We start from the raw sequence: 24,604 nt of genomic DNA on the forward strand, positions 1-24,604 counted from the left end.
GAAATATTGCATTCAAATACTGTTGCCTCGGTTGTTTATATCTCTCTTTTGTTGTAAATTTCATTAGTTTTTTTTTTTTTTTTTTTTTCCCCCAAGTTTTTTCTGCTCAGTCTATTTTCCCCACTTTCCAAGTCCTGGTGATCTGAGGCACCAGAGACAAGCCAACGTTGAGTTTGCTCGGTTTGTATTTCATACCAAGAGTAAAGGGAATGAAAAATGAACATGTACAAAAGCCAAAGTACGAGTGATGTTATTATGTTGGGGAGAAATATGCTGTTGTTTGGCATTCCTCTCATCAAAGGCAAAAAGAAAAGCCCATCCTGAAAGCAAGTGGACTCTGTTTACTCGTCTCCAGTTTCTAAAGCTACGACAAATATTTTTGCTCACTTGTGTTTACAGATGGTGGCATCAGATGGCGTCCAGCAGAGCAGTCCAGTGACTGTCAACATCCTGGTCATTGATGCCAATGACAATACGCCCACATTTGCCGAGGTCTCCTACAGCGTGGAAGTCTTCACAGACATGCAGCCCGGGGAGACTGTACTGCAGGTAATCAATTCAGCAATCGCCGCCGTCCTCCCATCTCCTCCGGTCTTTCGCTGTGGCGCTCTCCTTTCCGCCTCCGTCTTTGTCCCCATCAGGGCAAATCTCTCTCGCACACGTTCTTTCACGCTCAAAGCAAATAAGTACAACGATTCAGTGCACTGTGTTGACAGGCGAAGCTCTGGAACGCTTCCCTTCAATCCGTTTGCAGTCGTGACAGACGAGTCCGAGGAAATGTTTTTATCTCAGGCCCGTGCAACACTGAGGATGACCCGCTTTGAGTTATTTCTCTCCGTAACATGTTTGATTCGTTTCTTTTTCCCTAATTAAGTTGGACTTGTTATTGTCAATTGGGATCGCAAAGCAATTTTGATTGTATTGATCCACTAGCTTTCAATCTTTAAATCAATTGGTTTCACTTTGCTGCAAGACCAAACATGCTGATGCATAAAGCACAGCGGTATGTGAGGACGGGAGCAGCATGGTTCACTTCAAGGCTGTTTCCAGCCCTATATGAGTCCCCAAACGCATTTCACTGCAAGTGTGGGCAGTTTCATTATTTCATTGTCTCTAGTTTGGTAGTCAGGGCCTGATCTTTCAGCTGATCCTTCCTCTCTTCGCAGCAGAGACTCACCCTTAAAAAAACAACAACAACAACAAAAAAACAAATGTCAGACACTGAAAAGGTCAAGTTTAATCGTTTTCGGAAAAAAAAACCCCAGCCATTTCACTCTCCCTGAAATGAGGACAGGGTTCAGGGAGTGTTTGGTATGACCGCCTAACCGATTTTTATAAGCCGTTTATGAGAGCCGCGGGCCCTCGGAGAATGCTGCTGCTTTTTTGATGCTGCAACTTTTACTTCAACGTCAGGAGCATGGAAAAAAAGAAAAGAGGGTTGGGGTAGCTCGGATTAAAGTTTCAAGGCCTTAAAGATATGAAGCCAACTACACCATGAGGGCTCATAATTACAAGCAGCGGGATGCCCTAAATAATTGGATTGAAGGAAATGGTAGTTTCTCTAATCATTTGATAAGGGAGCATGAAAGAAGTTATATATTTGTCCAAGACACTTCAATTTACTTATAAAAAAAAAAAAGAATTTAATCCAACTGCTGTCATTATGCTATTTTATATTAAATGTATAATTAATTTCAGCCAATCAAAACAGTAAATTAGCATTATGGTCATCTGCCCTGCAGGCATTTGCTGGGAGGATTACAACTTCAGTAACATGTAGGCTTTCAGCTAAATACCATCCATTTCCTACTGTGCGTACATGAAGCAAAGGTCAGAAAAACATCAGGTAATAACAGTGCATCACATGATTTCCAGGCTGTTACCTCAAGCTATTGACTGAAGCTAGCTCTGGGCTGGATCCACTTTGTAGCAGCTGAGATTTAAAAGAGAGTCATTTTTAATTTGTCTGTGGTGGTTTAAACTTTCTGACCTGGTGGGTCATCCTTATGGGGGGGAAAAAAACACATAAAAAGCTTACCCATGACCATTATTACAGTGAGAGATTGAACTGTTGATACAAGCAAGGTGTTCCATGATTCCACACTCTTCATGGCATTCTTTGCTGACAGAAATCTTCTGCCGCGGTCGACCGTCAGCACTGTTCACAGAAGGCCTTTCTGCATACCTTGATTATAACGAGTGATCGCGGTCTCCGACCGGCCGTTCTCTTCCAACCTCACTTCAAACGGCACATTTGTCAAAAGGACTGGATATTTTCTCTTTTTAGTCTATTCTCTGTAGCCTCTAAAGGTGGCTGTACATGAAAGTCTCAGTGAACTGGCAATCTCTGAAATTGCAGTAACCTTGCTACATTTAGTGCCACTTGCATCATCTTTTATCCTTTTTCTGAAGTTTGCTTGGAACTGCTGGTTGACTTCACCATGTCAAGATGCCTCAATGTATTTATTTGCTGCCTCGTTGTTGACTCGTCAGGTTAAAGCGGAGTGTTTAATGCCATGGTCATGGGCAGCATTGTAGGGTTTAATCTCTTTCTTTTTCCTCTCTCAGCTAACAGCAGTGGATGCAGATGAGGGATCGAATGGTTTGGTGACCTATGAGATCCTGGCCGGCGCCCAAGGAGATTTCATCATCAGTAATCGCACTGGACGTATCACTGTGGCTCCTGGTGTCACGTTAACTGTGGGACGATCTTATGCACTTACCGTCAAGGCCTCTGACAATGCACCAGAGACCCAGAGAAGGTAGAGCAGCTTTGCACTTTGTTAGAATTCTCCAGGGTGTTTTCCTCTGAACAGGGGAAAAAAAAAAAAAAAAAACTCTGGATGGAATGTGATTTTGCTTTTTTTTTTTTTTAGTTGTCATTAATTTAATCTGCACTTTATTAACTTATTTGTGTTAGTCTGTTTATTTTGTCTTCAAGCTGCAGTGTGTTGAAGCACCAAACAAGTATTATTTTACAAGTGTCATTTGATTTAATATGCACTCACAGTTATTCACAGTTTTCTCTGAGCTAAATTATGTAGAAGTCGCATTTCTAATACACTGCTGTGAGTCAAAGTATGAATTGTTCCATTGTCATTCTTCTCGGAGCTCTAATTAAAGAACAGAAATATGTCTTTTTTTTCTGAAGAAAGCAAAACTATTTCAGGTCTTGTCGCAAAATATATGACACTGTAATTGATGGTGGGGTTGAGGTCCTTTTTCATTTCACCAAGTGAGACAGAAATCGGCTCTGACATATTTTAACAACCCGGGCTTCAGGTTGACATGGAGACACAATGGTTCCTTCACTGCTCATGTCAAGTCGTCTCACGGAGCAGGTGCCCTCACGGCAGTTCAACAAAGGACATCTCTCACAACAAATGAATAAATAATTGTGTCCGTCAGTTCCATTTTCATGTGTGCTGCTGCGAACAGCGGAGAACAAGACACTCATGAACAAATCATGACTGAGAGGATTGTTTTGTCTTTTGACATTTTGGTGGATCTGAAAGAAAAATTCAGCCACATCGCTGTCTCATATATTACACTTTTTTCTTACCAAGCTGTGGGCAACAGGTCATTGAAAGGTAACTGATGCTGTAACTCAGCTCATGTGTGTTTCTGTCTGCTAGGAGCTCCATCACCACAGTCTACATTGAGGTTTTGCCCCCAAACAACCAGAGCCCCCCTCGCTTCCCTCTGCTCACCTACAACCTGGAAGTCAGTGAAGCCATGAGGATAGGAGCCATTCTTCTCAATCTGCAGGCGAGTTATCAACACACACCTTCATGTAGCATGCATTCATTGTATTATGTTTGTCCAAAGATGGGAAACAAAAATAATACACGGGATAAAATATATATATATATATATATATATATATATATATATATATATATATATATATATATATATATATATATATATATATATATATATATATATATATCGTGTAAAATGATTGATCATTGATGAAAAGGAGGAGCTTTTCAAGAGTTTAACTTTTTAGTGTTTGTTGCTGTGAGGATTTTCTCGCTTCCTCCCCTTCCCCGACATTTCACTGTCCAACAGGCATTTTGCTTGTTTTCATTCCGGTCCAGCTTTTTTGCCGCTCCCCTGCACTACCTTGTATCCTTGAGCTTTAATGGTACCATATGGCCTTCATATTTCTGTTTTTTTTTTTTTCTTCAGGCCACAGACAGAGAAAATGATCCGATCACATACCGCATTTTGAGTGGGGATTCCCAGAACGTCTTCAACCTCTCGGAGACGTAAGTCCGGTTGGCCTTCTGCTAACTTTTTTCCCCCAAAGTATTCACGTCTCAGCTCAAAGTGCAGTGACATGCAGGTTTTTGAAGATAAACTGCACAAAGTTATTTGTGTTTGTGTGCGTTGTTTGCTCCGAAGCACGCTTATATGGAGTAACACTGATAAATGATGCTGGACTGCAGTCCAACTGACGTCAAACTTTAACAGGTCTTTAACAGGTTGTAATCAGGTTGTGCTTTTGAAGAAAAGAGATGTGATTTGAATGTGTTGATTTACCAGCATGTGTGTGACTTTGGTTAACAATTGTTGTGTTAAACCGAGCATGAAATATTAAATATTTCTGAGGAGAAAAGGTAATCCAAAATCCTGACTTCAATATCATGTGGAGGATCAGCGTTTGAAAAACTCACCTCACTCTGCCATTGATGTGGAGCAAGGAAAAGGCATGAAATATTGAACTGGCCAGTTTTTTCTTTTTTTTTTCCTCCATCCATTAAATAAGCAAGTAAATATGGAGAGAGGAGACATGGAGAGACTGAGAACGCACGGCCCTGCCAGGCAGGTTTCTCACTAATTGATTAAGGCCTTTTAGGCTACATCCTCAGTCTCTCTGCTTTGCAAGGACAAGCTGTGCTGCAGTACTGTATCCCAGCCTTTTGTTTACTCTTATTATGCTTCACAGTAGTTGAATTTCAATGTATTTTTTGCAGCAGTGTTTGCTCAGTGTTTTGGTAGTGTTAATGGTAGCAGGAAAACATGGTGATGCAATTAAAATGGGGAGAGACGGCTAATGTTGCCACTGCCTCTGCAATCTCGGAAACCAGATATGACAGAAATCTCTCTAAAATAAATAGACGTGTTTTCCTTTAGGACATTCTCCATTTGCCTGAAATATTACACCCCTATCACAAGCTCTCTGCAGCCTATCAATATAATAACTTAAAGCAGGTGCTGATATAGCATATGATGAGTATGCTATGTACAGAGCTCTGTCCCACTCCTTCATTTTTCAATCCTCAAAAGTCCAATATGATTTAGTGAAGAGAGTCTCATGTTCAGATTCAGGCTACGTATGAGGCAGCTCCAAGCCAACTATTATGAATAATGGGCTCTCCAGTCTGAAATGTCTCTAAAATGGGATGGAAATGTTTTGTATTTACTCATCCTTCACCAATTACTCTTTCTGTGTGTCGCTTACGTGTGGACAGTGCACTGGAAAGAAATGCAGATGCTGATTTGAAGGAGGAGAAACTCATACCTATGGAACAAACAAGTTTTATGACATCCAATCTATAAAGTATCAGTTTAAAGGATACTTCAGACGAATTATGAAAACGTGACTGAGACATACTGCACATTAAGTCGTTGAGGCATATTTTATATTGGCAAGTACACGAGAAAGTGGAGTTCACTTATATTTTCATAATGTAGTTGGAGCTTTCTCAACAATTAAATCAGTGACTGATAGCTTGCCCACCCTGGGAAGATTCAGAAAATTGCACAAGGATATTCGGATACATGGACGGGGCAAGACGCAGAATCAAACCGCCAAGCTTGGCAGAGGAGGATGACTTGCTGTAGCAGCTGAATCTCCACAAGTCAAACTTGGGTTTGGTTAGTTTTCTTATCACAGCATCAAATGAAGATTTTCTGTCAACCTTGTTTCTCTGCATGTTTCAGGGTTTTTGAGTTGGCGGCCTTCCGTCTTCAAGAAAGTTAAACTTTGTTTAAAAATAACTGAGCATGGAATTTTCTATAAGTGATTTGGCCATTTCCAGCATAAGGACCACTTTACAGAACGTGGAAAAGCTCTCACACAATTAACTGTTCTGGGGTTACAGCGTCTTGCTGTGGTTGTAGACCACCTCCAACATGTTTGCAGTCGTGAAGTGGGAGCCAAGCTAAGGCGCCAACTGGCTACTCGCACTCACTTACTTACAATGCATGCATGTGGAAAGGATTCATGCACTGGAGGATGGCGGATGAAGCAACGGGGAAGAGACCAAAAGAGCATCGCTGGCTTATGAAGGGCTCTGCATGCATCATGTTTAAGAGGCAATGGATCATTTATACAGTATTGCTATGTTCACACTTTGACTTCAAAATTAAATGCCGTGGTGCATCTTGCACACTGTCTTGTTTTTTTACCAGAGCTTCTCATGCTTAATCCTTGCATCTATAATGTTCAACTGTCTCACAGAAAGTCAGCTGTGATTGAAAATTGAGACTTAGAATTGAAATCAGAAGTCAGATTTTCTCTTTATTATTTTAACATGCTGTCAGATAAAACATTCATGCCACCTGGAGTTCATGTCCCGTGCATCAAATCTAGTTCACCATATAGCGACATGATCTGACAGGAATGAGAGATCAAATGTTTGTGTGGCTTCGGTGGATAGCATGTAACCCTCGCCGCTGACACTCCAGACGACGCTGTTAACAGCAGCCCATACATCTGACAACATCTTTTCATTTATGGTGGCAGGGGAGAGGAGGCAGGGCGCTATCACACACGATCAGTGAACCTTTCAGACCGAGTCACTGGAGTGTAGTTCAACGCTGCAGCTGGAGTGAGGAATAAACTCTCCGGGGCCACCTAATCTTCCTAATCTCTGTCATAATCACCATCAGATCATCATCATTTCACTGTAATTAAGACATTTATCAATGTACAGCATCATCATCATCATCATCAAAGCTTCATCTACCTTTAGCTTCACAGAGCACAGCGTGGACAACTTTCTGCCCTCCTGCTTTTGCATAAATAAACATGAGAACAGCAGTTGGTGAAGGATGGCGCTCTGCATTTTTATTGTGGTTTAGAGAAATCTGCGTTTGCCCTCCTGAACCACCGATCATCGGGTCTGGCAGATTCAAATCAGCACGTTCGCCGTCACTCGAGGCGAGGCGCTTAAAGAAATAAGACAGTGATTATCAAGGCTTCGGCGATGTGCCTGTCAGATTTTAAAATGAGGCGTTACACTTTGATGGGTATTGTGCTGCAGAGGCAGGAGGAAAAGTAACGGTCAGGTTCTGGTTGGAGTGTTTGGCCACAGGAGCTTTAAATTAGAAATGTGAAGGAGTAAGGCTGAGGGAGGGGGAGGGGGTGGGGGGGGGGGGGGGGGGTGCAGCAGGGAATTGCGACGGGCATTAATCTAGCGGTGCGTTCAGATGCATTCGTCTTTCCCTTTCCGGTTCTGGCAGAAGCTCTCCTGAGTGAGGCAGTGAAATTGTTTTTCGCATGCAGTGTGTGCGGCTGGTGTTTGCATGCGGCTGCACTTAAGCCCACGTGTGCAGCGCGCCTGTGTGCAAACAAAGATAATTCAGCATTGTGCACGGGAATGCTTCCACACTTTGTGTTTGGAAAGCCAAAGAGCCAAATTATACCTTGTGAATGAGCAGCAGGGCTCCTGTGTCTGCTGCAGTCATTAGAAGAAAAACATGAATCTTGCTGTCTGTAGTCCGTGCGCTCTGGGAGTAAGAGGCTGCCTACACAGAGAAAAGACAGAGTGGGAGCGTTTAAACTCCCACCTGCTCCCCGCCCTAAACTCATCCTCCTCGATCAGTGACCATGCGTTACGCATCTGTCAAAACCTGAAGTAAATAAGCTCTAAAGTGCAGCCCCCCCCCCCCCCCCCCCCCCCCCCCCGCCCCCATCACTTGCAATTGCATCTTTCATGAACTATTAGAAATTGCAAAACAAGAATGGCATGTTGTCAGAAGCACTGCAGAGATGACTCAGAACACTTTACCACATTAAGACCTGCAGCGATTGTCTTCTGTGACTCTTCTTTCAACAGGATTGGCCTTCTACTTCTGGGCAAGCCTCTGGACAGAGAGACCACTGATCAGTATCGTCTGATTGTCACGGCATCTGATGGCAACCCTGGAGGGGTAAGACGAAAAACTATTAAAGCTTGATTCCTCTGTGTTGATGATCTTGCATAATTTCAAGCACATGTAGCCGAAATACGACAAGCATACTGACTTACCTTACCCAAGTATTTCATTAACTCAAGGATGTTTTGTCATGTTTTAACTCAGAGTTCAATACACTGCCAGTAACAGGATGAAAATATGTCCTTACACCATTTTTTTCCCCATGCCAGACTAATGCATTACCAGTATAACAAAGGCAGCCTGCTCATTTTAGCTCACAATCTGTATGTAGAAATGATAATTTTGAGACTTTGGTACCCTGCTGAGTTCCTTAGTGGGACTTCCTCACAGATTAATGGGAGCTGTTTTAAAAATAACTGCAGTCAGAACAACTGCGTTGGAGATATTTTTTAAGAAACTTTTGCACCTGTCAGTCTAGAAGTCAGGAGTATCTACTCAAACAAGAGTTAGTGCCAATCCCCAGGTGTTGCTTTTTACAATTGTAGTGGAACTGAGCAATAAGAAACCAGTACGAGTGCTAATGCACTTCACTGGCAAATGGAGTACGAAAGCGCTTTTGAAAAGTTTGCAAATTAGATTTTATGTGCACAAGGTAGTTTAGCGTTGTTTTTACTGCAAATAAAAGCTTACATCTGCAAGGTGTTGTTAGTCTTTCATAAAAAAAGGAAAAAAAAAAACAATGTTGTTATTATTATGTTAATGTAGTAATTGTTGAAAGTAGTTGTATTATAAAGATGTGAAACATTCCCATAGAATCTGAGTTGAAGATGCTGATGAAGCAAGGTGAGGCTTTGTACTCCAGCTGGTCTGAGCAAACAAATTGGTTCAGCTGTGCTTTTGTTGGGCTGTTGTGCGTAATTGTCGTTGAATGTGGCTTTGTTCCAGCGTACTTCAGAAAAAAAAAAGAAAAAAAAAACACTGAGCTTAATGCACACAGTGTTGTTGAGCAGCCTCACCAGGCATTTTTTATTAAGTACGACCATGAAATTAGTAAAAATAAACTTTAAAAATAAAAATGTAAGCATAGCTAACTAAAGAAACTAACTGTCAGATCCTAACAAGGCCCTGCTCTAAATATACCGGATATTATAGTCCTCAAAATGCAACCAGCAGCATATTTTCCTGAAATCCCTCTTGTCCAGATAATGAGGGATTTCACCATTCCTTTGCTCTTACCTCTGTGTCAGCAGTAGCTGACAAACTTGATCAATGTTTTCCAGAGCTCAAGGCTATATGCGGATGTTTTTACATGACTTACAAACTAATATTGTCATGTAAAATAAGTTTAGTTCGCTTACAATACTTCCAATGCCTGAGTCGTCAACTTGTAGCGTTTGCATGCACAGTGTTTTAGTAACTTGGCGAAACAGGAGACCTTAAGTGAGTGTTGGCTGTGTTGTCTCCCACTGAGAGCCGATAATCATATCAACCGTCTTAATTTAATTAGACTTCACCTCGGCTGACTCGGTTTTTGTAGCTGTCTCTGTTCCAGGCAAAGGTGAATTGCTATTTCCTTTTTAAGATGCAGTGTGTGATGGGTAATGAACATTAGCTGATGAGCTGTCGCCGGAGTGATGCTGATGGTCCCCCCTCTCACCTGGACGCTCATAAACACTCACTTGGACAGCTCCTTTTCATCCACTGCCAGGCGTTGTGTGTCGGTCAAGTGGAGCCGGATGAGAAGCCGCTGTTTACTGCGTTAGCGAGTGAGAGCAAATAAGAGCGTGAAAGGAGACAGGAGTGTAACGGCGAGAGAGCAAGGGGGAGAAGGAGAAGATGGACAGTGACAGGGTCAGAGAAAAAAAAAAAAGACCAAGTAAATAAAAGAGTGTGTACGATTTCACCTGACTGAAAGAGGGAATCATACTAGTGCTCTTTGCCTTATTATTGATGGACGGGTTGTGTGTGTGAGCTCCGGTCCACCGAGGGAATTACTGGAGGAGTGTGGGCAAAATGTCACAGCTCTGAAGAAATTCTGTCACCACGCCAAAGGAGCTGAATGAAGGCAGAGGAGTAAAGGTTTGTCGGAGTGTGGAAGTGTGGAGCACCTCGCTCAGTGCGGCAGAGTACCGCACGACCGGCTGAAAGGAGGAGAGGGATCAAAATATGCACAGGCGGAGAGGAAAGAAAGGACAGAGAGTGATGGGAAAAAAGGACGGAGACACCAGGGGTTTGGATGTGTAATTAGCACAGAACTTTGGTAGCCATGGCAACGTGACACAAGGAGCGAAGCGAGCCATCTTCCCCCCCGGTGCTACTTCTCTTTGAATATAGTCACACACACACACACATACTCACACTCTTACAGTACCATCTTCTCCAGGCCTTTCCCTTGATGTAATGCAATTACGTGGTCCTCAGTCTAACCATAACCTTCCACCACTGTACAACAAGAACTGGTGGTTCAGGTTTGTTTTTCGATCCAAAATAACTGTAATTGGCACACACACACACACACACACACACACACACACACACACACACACACACACACACACACACACACACACACACACCACAAAAAATAAATAAAACATTCCATCCGCTAACCTCAGCTTACTTGTCCTTGAATTGGTGTGGGCAAGTTTGTTTTTTTTTTCATACTTTCCTATTACATTGAATTATATCAATTTACTTCTGACTTATTGTAACATTAACCACAGGTTAACTTTAACCTTATCTATGTGCACCAGATCTTTATTTTTGTTTTGTTTTTTTGGGGGGATTGACATGCATGCAAATGCACAAACGTCTCTTGGTACGACTGTATTAACTCATTACATCTTCATTTACTGGTGCATGGAACAATTTGTGCTCACCACTCTGATGAATTCACAATTTATATTCTCTTTGTAGCTTAATCTTACATTCTGAGCAGATTCAGACACCCCGCCCAAAAAAAACTTCTCCTAGTCAACCAGATGAAATTGTTCTCTCAAAACACACACAACTGCCTGCTCATATCAGTCCCGTCGACGTGGCCCCTGGTCTAGACAGTCACTTAAAAGCAAAGTGTGGATGGTTCAGACTGAAGCAGAGACATCACAGAGCCCCATATTCTATGTTAAATAAATAATTGCTGCTCATTAATCACGCTCGTGTCCACAGAGGTGGGATTTTTGGCTTTGAAAGGAACACCCACACCAGGATGAAGGAACTAATTGGCTTCAGGTCTTCTGTAAAATGAGAAAGAAATAAGCGGCACCCACTCGCTGCGAACGGCAGCGTCTTGTGTCTTCACATTGAAGTTGCAACAGAGTTATGGAATGAACTGAGTTGAAGGTGGCGTTTACTGGGTCGTATTCTTCATGGTGTGACGTGAATGTCTCATCTGGCAGGGCAACGTCCAACGGCTGTCTTCTGTGTGCAGGTGCCAACTCCTCCCACCGCCCAACCATCGTTCGTCCCCCAAAGGAGGCCATTCACTCCATTATTTGCATACGTGTTCATCCCTTGGCGCTGAGAAATTACAGATTCTGCATATTCAGCGACTTTCTAAGATGATTTATAGAAGTGTGCCATGTGTAACTACTGTGTCATTGTTTGAAGGTTAAAAGCGGCATACTGGTCCGCGCTGGCCTCGTAAATGAATGAATGAACTCTGACGATGCTGCGGGCAATTTTCTGCTCCCGCCTGATTTTGGCGTCGCATAAAAACATCCATCCATTACCTATACCAGCTCTGTCCGGTAGAGGGAGTGTTTAAATTCTGAACTTTGTTTCATCTTACTAAGGAGGTGGTTGTAACAGATCTGGCTTCACAGTTTCATCCAGTAACCTTGCTCATTCTTCTCCTGATTGTTAACTGCAGTACACACACATCATTATTCTGTGGGAAATGGATGTAAGTGATTCATAAATTATGAATAGATGTACTATACACACAGCTGGACCTTTTTGTTGGTGTTACTTTTGTTGGGGTTAATTATGTTTCTTCACAAGCGGTGAATTACTTTAATAGCAGCATTTTATACAATGTCATTTAATAATGTTTCATTCTGTTTGAACGTTTGAATTCAGAGAAGCATCTGAGTTGAATAATATCTAGTAGCACCTGGCTGCATACCTCTACAGTTATTAATATGGATGAGAAATCAAAAAACAGTATACACTCAGGCCTTCAGAGGGCTATAACATGCTCAGGAATTAAATTTTAAAGCTCCACTTGCTTTGCTGGGCCCACATTTCCCTTTCTCTGTTACAGCTTGAAAGCAATGTAATGGTTTTATTGGCAAGCCACACCAGTGTGTTGACTTGTTGCTTGAAATTATACCATTTTCATGCAGTCGAAAAAGTTTGAGTATGTTCTTAGATATGAATAATCAAAAGTGTAACATGCTGAATCTTTGCAGCCTCGTGTAGCTCAATACCCCTGAGAAGTAATGTCACTTATTTAGCAATGACTCTTCAATCTGAATATAAACGGTTTAGATTTTTTTTTTTTTTATTCAGTACTTTGTTGTTGTTTTCTTTTAGACATCCACTACGACTGTGAACATCGTCGTCACCGATGTCAACGATAACGACCCTGAGTTTGACCCCACCATTCCCACCAACTTCACTGTGCAAGAGGAAGAGGCCAATTTATTTGTAGGACGAATCAGGGTGAGTGAAGTGTTTCCAAAGAACGATGTTGTTTTTGTGCTTTTGTGAAATATACTCTTCTTCCAACTTTTACAGTCCCTCCCTTTTGTTTGAAATTTCGAGCCAATCTAGCGTTTTCATTGTTTCATGTTTTATACTGTCTTCTGTGTCATGACTGCAACCAGAGAACAGGAGGAGTGAGAACAAATGGCGTTTACTGCCAGCGTGTGAGAAATGACAGCTCCCTTTTTCTTAGACCATGTTTTTTTTGTTTGTTTTTTTGTCGTCGTCATTTTTTTGTTTTGTTTTTTTTTTTAATAGTTTTAATCATAGTCCAGGGGAGATCAGTTTTGCTCCCCTCTTTTATAAGAATGAAAGAAAGTGATACTGGCCGCAGGGGGAAGCCAGTTATTCATGACTCAAGCTTTAGATTAATTGGCTTACTATTTAGTTAATAATTATTTAACTGACATCTTGTATGAATAAACTCATAACTTACATGCATGTACCGTTTCACGTAAGGTGAAACAATCCCCTTTCTTCATGGTTTGTTTATTTTCTGCCTCCCATTTTCTCACAGCTTCAGTCTGATTTTCTATACGATAGGATGCCCGAATCTCCACGTTTCCTCCCAACTCAGAGTTTTGAAACCGTCTGAAACTCAATACAGCTCAGAGTTTTGCTTGAAAATAGTAAACAAGGTTAAATGTTTGGGAAATTGGGAGATGGCTTGAGGCATTATTACAATATTTGAAACTGTATTTGGATATATATATTTTTTTCTTCTTCTTCTTTGGATGTTTGTTTCAGCTGCTTCTCACTTGTACAGGTTCACACTACAATAAAAATGTTGAATCAACTCATTTACTGAGCTACCATTCAATAAATGATGCAGAATTAATTTAACTACCCTTAACTGACCTGCATCTCATAGCTGTTCCACTTCAGGTACACTATTTCATCTTTGTGACGGAGAATAAAGTCTGTAAACTACAATCACTTTAAGAATCATGGCTTGATAAGTATTTATTTCATTGTCATGTTAGTTTCTTATCCTGTCACTAAGTTGCTCATGCAAACGGGAAATGCCGTCGTTCGCCGAGGGTAAACAGACATTGTCATATCGGTCACGTTCGTCTTTCGAGACATATGCTTTTAGCATTAGGCTTCCCATTACAGTTTTCAGACAGTGATATAATATACTACCTCTAAATGTTGGGGGTTTATGAAGTGTGAAATAAGACAAAAGGACACACAAAGGAAGCCCGGTGTTTGCATGCAGGGAAGCTACCTTCGCTCTCACTCCCGAGTGTTTCTCAGAATGGCAGCCAGCAGCTAGATTGGGGCTTAGCCCGCCCCACCGACTCCTTCCCTCCCTTCCCCGTCCTGCTTCCGGAGGTTTTTCTCAGCTGGCTCCTCGCCAGCCTGAGATGAGGCTCTGCTTCTCTGACTGAAAAGAAAAGTACATTAAAGTACTTAGCTGAACACAATCCCGCTCTCCATGCACATGCACATCAAGAGGCTCCAGCTTAGCCTGTTGTAGCTGATCAAGAAGGTATGGAGGCTCTTTTAAAATGCTTTATATTTTGGATGTCGTACATGCAGGTGATCAATTATGCAAATTCCATCAAGTCAACATTAAGCATATATACATTTTTGACAAAAAAAATTTTTAAAAAATCATCAGGTATAGAGCCATCTGCTATGTTGTGTCCATCATGTGACAATTCCCAATATTGATCATTTTCCACAATATAAACCTTTTATAGATTTATGGCTGCTCCTGTGACATAGATCTGAATGTAGATGCACCTCCATCCTTTTTCAGATATATTCTACCCCTTTTGATGATGCTTTGACTTTGCTTCCATAGAAAAGTTTGTGTTTTTCATAATTGAGTAAGAGGAACTGAAAGGGAAAGACACACACAGCAGGAGCTGCCTCAGTGTTAATTAATTCATCATAACTAATATTTCCTTGTCCACCTACAGCTTGTCTCTAGAATATCCTCATGCCTCTCTCTGATGTATCTCCCTCATGTAATCCTTTTATAGTTTGGACACATTTTGCTCACTTTAGCATGTACTGAGCACATATTTTCATTTTAGGAGATCATGTTCATTGCATACTATTTGTGGAGACTATATGCCCCAGGATGAGGCTGCGGAATAAACTTGACCTGTTGCCTAGCGATAATAGAAATGGTAAGAGTTTTGTTTTACATTAGTCTGATGTACGATTTACATTTGCAGACAAAGTTCAAGAAAGATTGAGTGCTCATATAGTGCGAGAAATGGGCTTTTCTGCCTTGGAAAGGACTCTGTTTTAGTGATAAGTGCATGCGACATTTAAGTCCCAAGTGCCAATAAGTCCATTAAATGTGTATGAAATGCCCCTTTGCTACATCTGAACACTTTCCAAAGTCTTCTTGGAGTCATTAGCTCATTTGCAAACTGCAGAAGGAGGCAGGATTTATTACACCTAGAAATGCAGATGGAGGAATCTTAATATTTTATTGGACTCTACACTTTGTGGTTGCAAAAAAAGACTAGACAAATACTTTTTTTTTCTATCTCATAATGGAGAATATATGTCATGAAAGAAAGAGAATATGTAAGTAAAGGCAGGATGACTGATCTGTTGCATCCAGTCACAGTGTGACATTTCTGACATTGGCGTCTTTGTCAATGTGCCAGTTCTGAAGGAAAAAAAAAAAAATTGGAAAAGCAACACAGTTAGCATCCAGACTGTCGTCACTTAATGTACACCGCTTAAGTATTTCTCCGCGTTTCATCACCCATCATGATAGGCTGACACATGTTCAGTTGCTGCTTGCACTCTTTTCTTAAGCCCAAATAGCATCTTATGATGTGTGATTTTTTTTATTTATTTATTTATTTTTTTGAAGAGCTTTGTGCAAGTGTGTATCTTGTATAAGTTCTCCCTGTCAAACAGTAGCCTGCAGCCTTACTGTTACATGTCATGCTGGATGAGAGTCAAGAGTAGAATAGGGAATCAATGAGATGGAGAGTTCTGAAATAAACTACATATACTCTGTTTTACAGTAAGTCCATGCTCGCTCCTCTGTATGCATGGATTTTAAGTGGGTGTTGTGTGTGCTTCCACCCACTGCCCAGAGAACCGCTTGTTAAGTTAATTGGTGATTCTAAATTGTCGGTAGGTGCAGATGTGTCGGGGCGACTGTCTGCCTCTCTGTTAGCGCTGTGATGTATTGGAAACCTGTCCAGGGTTTATCTCACCTTTCTCCCTGTGTCAGCTGGAATGGACTTCAGCCTCTTCACTGAACCTGTTCAGGGCAGCAGCAGTAACACAATACCGACGGATGGGTGAATACTTTGGAAGTTTTCGGATTTAGATGTGGTGCATTTTCGTGAAACAGATTTTTTTTCCTCCTCATACTTCCTTGAATTCACCTGCAGGCAGCAATAATGCAGCCCTGAAAGCTTTAGGCAATTGCCAGCAGTGAAGATGACTGCAGTGCATATGCATAATGCGGCTAAGTAGCTTAATGTTAGCCTTAAAGCATTTTGGATTATCGTAACAGTAATTGGAACGGGTTCCCACCTGTTCCTATTTTACACACACTTACACCGACAGGAGATGCTTTACCAGGTTATCACAAATGACAGCTTTGCTGGTTGCGCTAATAGAGTCATTTGTTCTGTGACTGACAAATCCCACCTCATATAAGCGCCAGTCTGTTTGCTCCTAGCAGGGAGCCATAATCTGAGAATGCAGATGACCGGAGGACAAATTGATTAGAATTTGTGTCAAACATGTCATGGGAACATCATGGGAAATTGTTACAGCTAATATAATGCTGTCTATTTAGATTGTGATATATTTTTTTTTTATTTTTTTGATAAAGTGAACTGAGTACAGTGCTTCAAGACAAATAAATGTGTGCATATATATTTAGACAGATACATTTTTTTTTCTTTGCCTCCGGTTCAGATTTGCAGTGCACAGACACAGCTGCTCTCCTGAAAGTGGGAATGTGTTGCTTGTTTCTCATTCGACTCGAGATGTAAGAAATGCATCCAACTTTTGTGTCTTCAGGTTTAGGTATTCATTGTACCGATTGTTCTATGCAAATATGAGTCCACCACATCTTGAAGCTTTGTTTTAGCTGCTGTACATTAAGCACCTGCACAGTTGGCTGCACGGGCTGCTGTCTGCTGCTTTCTGTGTGGAAACTACCTTCACTTTCCTGGCTGTTGCTCTGTACATGTAATGACTTCACCAAGACTTAAAACCATCTCACTGTGAACATTGTTTTCATCACAAACACTAAATGCAGCAAAGGTTGTGAGTAGGAAAAAAAACTATCAAAAATTTCTATTAGCGCTGTTTTAGTGTGTAGAAAACTCGTCATTCAGACAAGGGTTTGAGTTGAGGAGAGAAACGGGGGAGCTCCAGTAATGGGTACATGTTTGAAATGCTACAGTGAATGAATCTGAAAGACAATTAACTCTATTGAAATCTATTGTCTTAGTGTTTGTATGCGTCTCTGCTCTGACCAGTCTGTCTGGCTACATCCATGCTAATACTGCTTTGATGATTGATGGGAACTCGTGCAGGTTATTTTTTTTATTTCACGGCTGATGACCCGCTTTCATATGTTGTTGTGTGTCTAATTATGGTGTCTCTTACTGCTGTGGGAAACAAGATACTCCTCTCCATCCTACCCTGAGACAGTGCGATCGCTCAGTTTTGTAAAAGCTTAATGCAAAAGGTCCTTTTTTTTTGTTTTGTCTTTCATTATTTGTCAGAGGCTTCGTGTAAAACTAATTAAAGAGCACTTTCAGCAGTCATATGTTTATGCGAAGTCTGCCCCTCCTTCCTCAGCTCCGTTGAGGCATCTTTTGTCTGTTTTGTGCCGCCTTGTCCTTACTTGCACTGAGGTTGAGGAATCATTGCCAAGCAGACAGATGAAATGTAGTTTGATCTACGCGTGTCTTTGTCCTCTTCCCTCTCCCGTTTTCTCTTTCTCTCACTCCAAAAAAACGACACAGGAGACTGTTAGAGCAGACACACACTTACATGAACAGGCATAATAATGACCTGCCATAAATCTGTAAAGCAGGTAACTTATTTTCACTCAGCTGGATCATTTTAGGATCACAGAAAGCACCCTGTGCCTCTTTTCAGCTTTTTTTTTCTCCCCGTTTTTCAAACAATTTCTCTTTTCTGTTTGATTCTCTTCTCCAAGCTTTCTTTCGCAGTCACATGCATGCTGTTAAACTTTGATCCAGCATTTCTTTCTCTCTTTTTAATGAGATGCAACAATTTGTATGAGAAGATGTGGTGTTTTCTTTTGCTCCCCGATGATTACTCAGAAGTTTCTGTCAGACTTTAATCTCGATCTCGAGAAATGTGAAAGTTGTTTTGGCTCTGACTCCGCGCTGCAGTGTACGTGGCTTTATAAGTAAACCTCTGCAAATATACAAGAGGTATTAAGATAAAGCTGAGCTCCAATAGATCATGTATGGATCAAATTGACTTCAGCTGCTGTTTATCTTAAGCATGATGCCTCTGCTTTTCACTGCTAAACTCAGGTATTCATATGTTGTATGTGGGTGAATATGTATCGCTTTTCTGTTATTGATAAGAGGAAAATGGATTTGCAGCTTTTCCCGCAGGTTCCATGCAGCTCACTTCACTCGCTTCAGGAGTGAATCACGACTCTTTATTTACGCTTCAATTGACATGACATTAACAAACTATTACTCCTCCATCGAATTATCTCTGTGAGGCTTTATCTCTGTGCGGAGGGAGTGAAGGCAGTTTTTTAGGTATCTGCATTTTGTGTAAATTTTTTCTCCAAAAACTTTTTACTTTTATTCCTTCTTTTCAAACACCAACTTCTACCGAATACTACTTATATTATTAAAATTTAATGTTTTTACCTAATGAGACTGATTCAGAAGTGCAATGAATACATTTATCAATGCAGCAAAATGTTGGGTGAACAAGTGACACAAAAAGTAGGTGAATGCAGGAACTTTTTTCTGTTTTTATTTAAAAAAAAAAAAAATCAAAGGTTTAGATTGTATTCCCAAATGTGTAATTGCCCCCATTTCCCCAGTGTCCATGAGCAAGACACTGATTCTCATATTGATTCCCATGGAGGTTGTGTCTGATCCCTTTGCATTGCAGCCATAATGATTGATCCCTCAGTATCTGGATGAAGTGAGCGACGTTCTCAAATTTATTCACAATTTTACCATCCGGTTTCAAAAATAAAAATTGTTATTAATAATAATAATCATAAATCTGTGATATGACTAATGATTCACTTGTTGGATCCATAATCAAGTGTCACAAAATAAAAAATTGCTATATGCATGAATACATATTTTACTAATGCCACCAAAAAAGGTTCAAAGTATCTTGATTTTTGTATAAATTAAGGTAAAGATATTTTTTCTTGGTTCTACTTTAAACAGTGTGAGTGTTTTTCCCACATCTCCTGGATTTCCTTCGATACATTGAACGTATGATGCAACCAAGTTCAATGTCAGAACTGAAACTAAAGACCAATTTAAGGAATACTCTCCAAAGACACGCTGCCCAGACATTAATACCTCTTGTACACCTACACCGGCTACAAGGTTGTCATTAATCTTCCCAGAGCTGAACCTCCAATTATATTCTGTTTCCACAGGCCACCGATCCAGATGCCGGAGCTAACGGCCAGGTGCAGTACCGGATTGTGAATCATCCAGACTTATTTCTAATCAGCAAGAACGGGAGCATCTACACCAGAGTGCCACTTGACCGGGAGCTAAGAAGCCACTACGACTTGGTGGTGGAGGCCTCGGACGGAGCGGTGGACCCTCGGCGGACCACTCTGACCCTCTCCGTCCGGGTCACGGACATCGACGATAACAGCCCGGTCTTCTCGCAGCAGACTTATGTGGTGAACGTTCCCGAGAACAGCCCTTGGGGAACGCTCATCCTCAAGCTAAGTGTAAGCAACCTCAAGTGCCAAGTGTTTACAGTCAGAGCGCTCGTCTTTCTTTATTTCTTTCTTTCTTATTCTCCTGTCTCCCTTTACATTACGTAGGCGCTTGTGTTAACAGGCTTTTAGCATCTCGCAACTTCAAGAGCGGGCGGGTTTAGCATTTAAAATGTCAAGCCTTTCCAGACACGAGCATTTTCTCAGACACTAGCATACACAACCCTTACATACACGGCAGAGAGAAACATTTTTCTCCTGTTGTGGCGGCTTTCTGGGCATTTTCCCGACAGGGCTAAGCCTAATGCAGTTTTTTTCCAAGTATTAACCGGCTTTCGGTAGCTTTTTCTTCTCCTCCAGCCTGACAGACTAATTCATTGTCAGATACATTTGAAAAAGAAAACGTCTTTTTTCTGATTGGTCCACAGTATCTTATTGGATAGTTTCGACACAGTGGAATGTTGACGCATAATGTAAAGAGAAGCCGTGTTGCATGCAGAGCAAATACAAGCAGAGGGGCGAGTAATTGCTGGCATACTGTGAGTGACATCTCCTGGAGGGGATCAGGCCGGAGGGGTGGAGGAGCAGAAGGAGGGGGGTGAGGAGCGTGAGTGACAGTGGCACGGTGACACTATTAATCTCCTAGACGGCAACACCTCCATCAACTCGAAATGGACGGGGGCAGCAGTCAAGACATGTAAAGAGCAGAAGTGAGATAGACCAGAGGCGGCCTTGTAAAAAGAAGAACGAGTTTACATTGGTAGATTAAAGCATGAGGCTTATACTTTAATGTAAGTTTTATTTGAGCTCATAACCCATGTTTTTGGCATACAGGGAGACCATAAAGACCAATCGGTGTTTCAGTCCATCCATCTCTTATCTACGTTGATCATATTGACTTTTCTCATATTTTCTCATTTAGATGCTTGACTTTCCCTTTATTAATCGCCACCTTTTATAACTGGAGCAATTAAAGGTTGAGAGGCTTTTAGTGAGAATTCGTTTCCAGAGCCTAAGGGCAGGCGAGGCTTTAAAGGCCATGTAGTGAGAAGTGTTAGAAACCGCTTTTTCAATACGCATAAAGGCTTCAGAAATCATTTTATGCTCCCGTATAAAATAAGACTTGTTGAGGCTGAGTTGAACACAGTGGCCATATTTCAGGCTTCTAACCAAAACCCATTTAGAAACCGTTCACTGTGAGATACACAGAATACAAAAAATGTATGGAATCCTTTGATGGGAACTCTTGCAGCACTTGATAGATGCTCGATCAGCCTTAGATATGAAATGCGCTCACCTCTACTCAGTCACACATCCTTGGGTTTCTGCGATGTGACCAACAGCCATCAATAAACCATGAACTTTTTGGTAATCCGTAAGTGCCTAAGCGGGAATTTGGCTCCTGCTACGCCGGAGATTCACATCTCAGCTGGATTCGGTCTTTAACTCTGATCTTCATCACTGCTGTAATGCAAATTCAGCAAAACTCTTGAAAAATTGCATTTCAGCCTTGGAGAATATCTACTGCAATCTCCTGTATTTAAGCGCATTAAAGCGGATAACTTTAACCTACCGCCATGTGGATGCTTGATGCAGCAGCAGGGGTACCGACATTGATCGGAGTCACTCTGCTCATTGACAGACACACAAGCTGTATTTACAACACATCAGCATGCACGCTTTGTCTTCACTCTAAATCCATTACTATTTATTTTTGCCTTTCAGTAGCCATTTGTCTGCTGTACCCATGTGATACACGTTATGGTAGTCCTGACTTGAGTCTATCCCGACTAAATGTAGTTAAAAGGCACATTACGTTTTGTTTCGCCTTTCAGTCCATCATAATGTCGTCACATGGAGGCAGACAGATCTTATTGCCTAGAAAAGTATGGTGACTCAGAGAGTTGTGATTTAATGCAATGAACCTAAGTTGTCCTTTGTGGTTTAATTTAATCATAACCACCCGATTAATCATTGATGTAGGTAACCCCTACAGCATAGGAATGCAGATTTAAAATAGAAACATGAATATTCATTGTCTACTTATTAAACCCATTAGCTTATATCTGTATGAAACATCTAATTTTGAGCTATTTCTGCTTTTATCAAGTCGATCCTTTCTTCAGTACTCAGATATTGAGTTTTCTATTTTGATGTATTCCTCTTGTTTGGCTCGGTGTTTTCCCAGGCGGTGGATTCAGACCTTTTCTCGAACGTCACTTATCGGATCAAGACTGAGTCGGCCAGGCAGCTGTTCTCTCTGAACCCCATCACGGGGGAGTTGGCCGTGCTGCAGACCCTGGACTTTGAGGACCTGGCAGCGATGGGCATGGGGACCTCTTACACTTTCCAGGTGGAAGCTGTCGACCAAGGAGGGGTCATGCCCCCGGGGCAAGCCACCGTCACGGTCCGCATCACGGTAAGGGCCTTGGAAAAGTCAGCGTGCCGTTACCTCCCCGTGGTTCCTTCATCTGTCCTCATTGTCCCTTCGGAGTCGCAGCACTGTCTGTAGATATGTGGTGAGTCATTAGCAGCATTTTACAGTGATCGTTTGACTAACCCACAATTCAAAGGGGGATCAGAGTCATATGACTGTGTTTTACCTGCACTGCCTTTGTTCAGTTTTCAGTTTTCTTTTGTCTCTTGTTCTAAAGGCAGATGGATTTCCTTCAGTGAAAAACACACGTTGGCTTCTCTAACAGCTCATCCTCACAGCACAACCACAAAAAAAAAACGGGTCTTGATGGATAGGTGTTTGTGCGTTTCACACAGTGCTATTCCAGATCTGAATGACTCATTAGCTTTGTGACAGCAATTATGTCAGGTTTTTCAGGAGCTTGTGTTCCTTTTCCAGCCTTTCATGCGATTAACAGCTGAATCCCAACCAAAGGATTAGACGCCTTGTGTCGTGATACTATTCATGTGTATATGCATAAATGTGTGTGTATGTGTGTGTGTGTGTGTCAATGGCGGTGTGTTATCACTGATTATTTCCTTCAAGTGTGTATGCATTTACCTCTAAAGTCCTCCTCCTCCAGTGACTGTCTCAAAGTCGACGTTACACAGGAAAAGCAGGAAGTGCCCGAGCTTTTATAAGCACGCTCGCCGCGGCGGGCTGCCAACCTGTGGAGTGAGTTTGTCCTCTGATAAGGACAAGCTTTGTGGCATTCTTTGTGCTGTCATCCAGACACGGCGCGTGTAAGGATAAGGCGTTGCACAGCCGCTGATATCAAACCAATGTCAGCCTTTTCAAATGGCAAATGTGAGCCTAATAGATTCGTGCAGCTTTCTTGAAGACTAAAGATGGAGCTGATTCGACTCTATTCTTCATGGAACAGCACCACAGGGTTATTTGATGTCCCCCTTGCTTGATGGATTTTTTTTTCTCTTGTTTTGTTGTTGTGTTTTTATCAAATACCCCGTTGTGACGGATCGAGTGTCCTTCTCGTCTTGCTGTTCCAATTGAACTGTACAAAGTTTTCCTGCGTGATTCACTTTGGATATGTGGAGCTGCGTGTGTCTGCGAGCGTGGGAGCATGATTAGTCTTAAAGCACTGTTTGTCCAGACATGTAGTACATGCAAACGTAAGTACTGTGTGGACGTCTTGCTAATAGTGTCCTTATGAACACTCGCAGGCTTTGTTGTTCAAAGCAAGAGCTGGATCATAGATTTTCTGCTCGGAAACACTAAACCTGTGTTCAGATCAAAGAAAGGCGCCATCCACCACTGAGTGTAAAGAACACATAGTGTTGCCCGGGAAAACAGTGGAAAGTAAAAAAGAAAAATCAAGGGAAAGAGAGGAGGGCTTGTTTAGTTAAAACCATTCCTGAGAAACATATGAAGGGCCCTCTCATTTTTCGTTCCCAAGCAGCTCACAAGATTTCTTTTTCTTTGCGAAGGTGATAAACTCTGCTATGCATTATTTACATGAAGGAGGTGATTAAAAGCTGAGGTTGGTGTGTTGAATTCCGCACGTATTCTTGGGAGCAGTAAATCACCGAGCACCATCAAAACCATTTCATCACCGAAAGAGAGTTTCATATACCGAGAAAAAAAAAAAAAGAAAAATGGCAGATGCTGTGAGCCATAGATCGTTATCTCGTTATCGGTGCTGTTGTCAGGTTATGAGAGGCAGCATGAGAAGTTGATACGCCTCACAATTTCATGATATCCTGTCAGCTCTCTCGTACGGTTTGTCTGATGGTCTTAATTTTGTTGCGTTAGCGTACATTGTGCGAGTGACAGTAACAATTCAGCTTATCGTAGGATTGATTTAAGCGATGTTTCAGAACCGTTTTGAAAGATCGGCTCCTTGAAAAATCTAATAAAGTGATTAATGAAATACTCAGTAAACCATTCTTATCAAGTTATCAAAATATAAGCCAAAGCAGCCATTTTAGTTCCAGGGTTTTCCCTATTTTGCTACCAGTTAAACTGTTGTTTGTTTGTTTGTTTGTTTCATTTTAGGACATGAATGACTTCTCCCCCATCTTCACCCAAGACCTGTACCGGGGCATGGTAGCTCCGAATGCAGAGAAAGGAACCGTCATCACAACCGTGTTTGCAGAGGATCAGGACCCACCGGTGAGAATACTCAAAGTATCAAATATGCATCAAGGACAAGAAAGATGAGACTATTTATTTTTTAAGAAGTGTATTTTTTCTTTTAATCTGCATGTTGTATTCAGTTTCAGCCTGGTGCGTGATGATCACATGATGCATTTTAAAGATGTTTTTTAGGACCGTGCCGCCTTCATTAGAGGTGCAGTGCTGTGTGTGTGTGTGTGTGTGCGTGCGTGCATGCGTGCGTGCGCGATCCCCCATTGTTCTATCTCCTGCTGTAAAAGGATCTTGCTTAGCATCCT

The 24,604-nt window shown here is 41.6% G+C and overlaps 1 protein-coding gene across 1 annotated transcript in view; it reads left to right on the forward strand.

The window, feature by feature from the left end:
• Positions 1-24,604, forward strand: part of LOC115398974 (protocadherin-15-like) — a 209,101-nt gene that overhangs the window by 123,837 nt on the left and 60,660 nt on the right. Inside the window, exons 15-23 of the mRNA XM_030106055.1 lie at positions 400-549; positions 2,569-2,762; positions 3,636-3,768; positions 4,195-4,274; positions 8,073-8,166; positions 12,649-12,777; positions 19,445-19,750; positions 21,927-22,157; positions 24,207-24,323. Coding sequence (XP_029961915.1) covers positions 400-549; positions 2,569-2,762; positions 3,636-3,768; positions 4,195-4,274; positions 8,073-8,166; positions 12,649-12,777; positions 19,445-19,750; positions 21,927-22,157; positions 24,207-24,323 — 1,434 coding nt within the window. The remainder of the gene's footprint in view (positions 1-399; positions 550-2,568; positions 2,763-3,635; positions 3,769-4,194; positions 4,275-8,072; positions 8,167-12,648; positions 12,778-19,444; positions 19,751-21,926; positions 22,158-24,206; positions 24,324-24,604) is intronic.

This window comes from Salarias fasciatus, chromosome 13 (genome assembly GCF_902148845.1).
Source record: "Salarias fasciatus chromosome 13, fSalaFa1.1, whole genome shotgun sequence".
NCBI lineage: Eukaryota > Metazoa > Chordata > Actinopteri > Blenniiformes > Blenniidae > Salarias > Salarias fasciatus.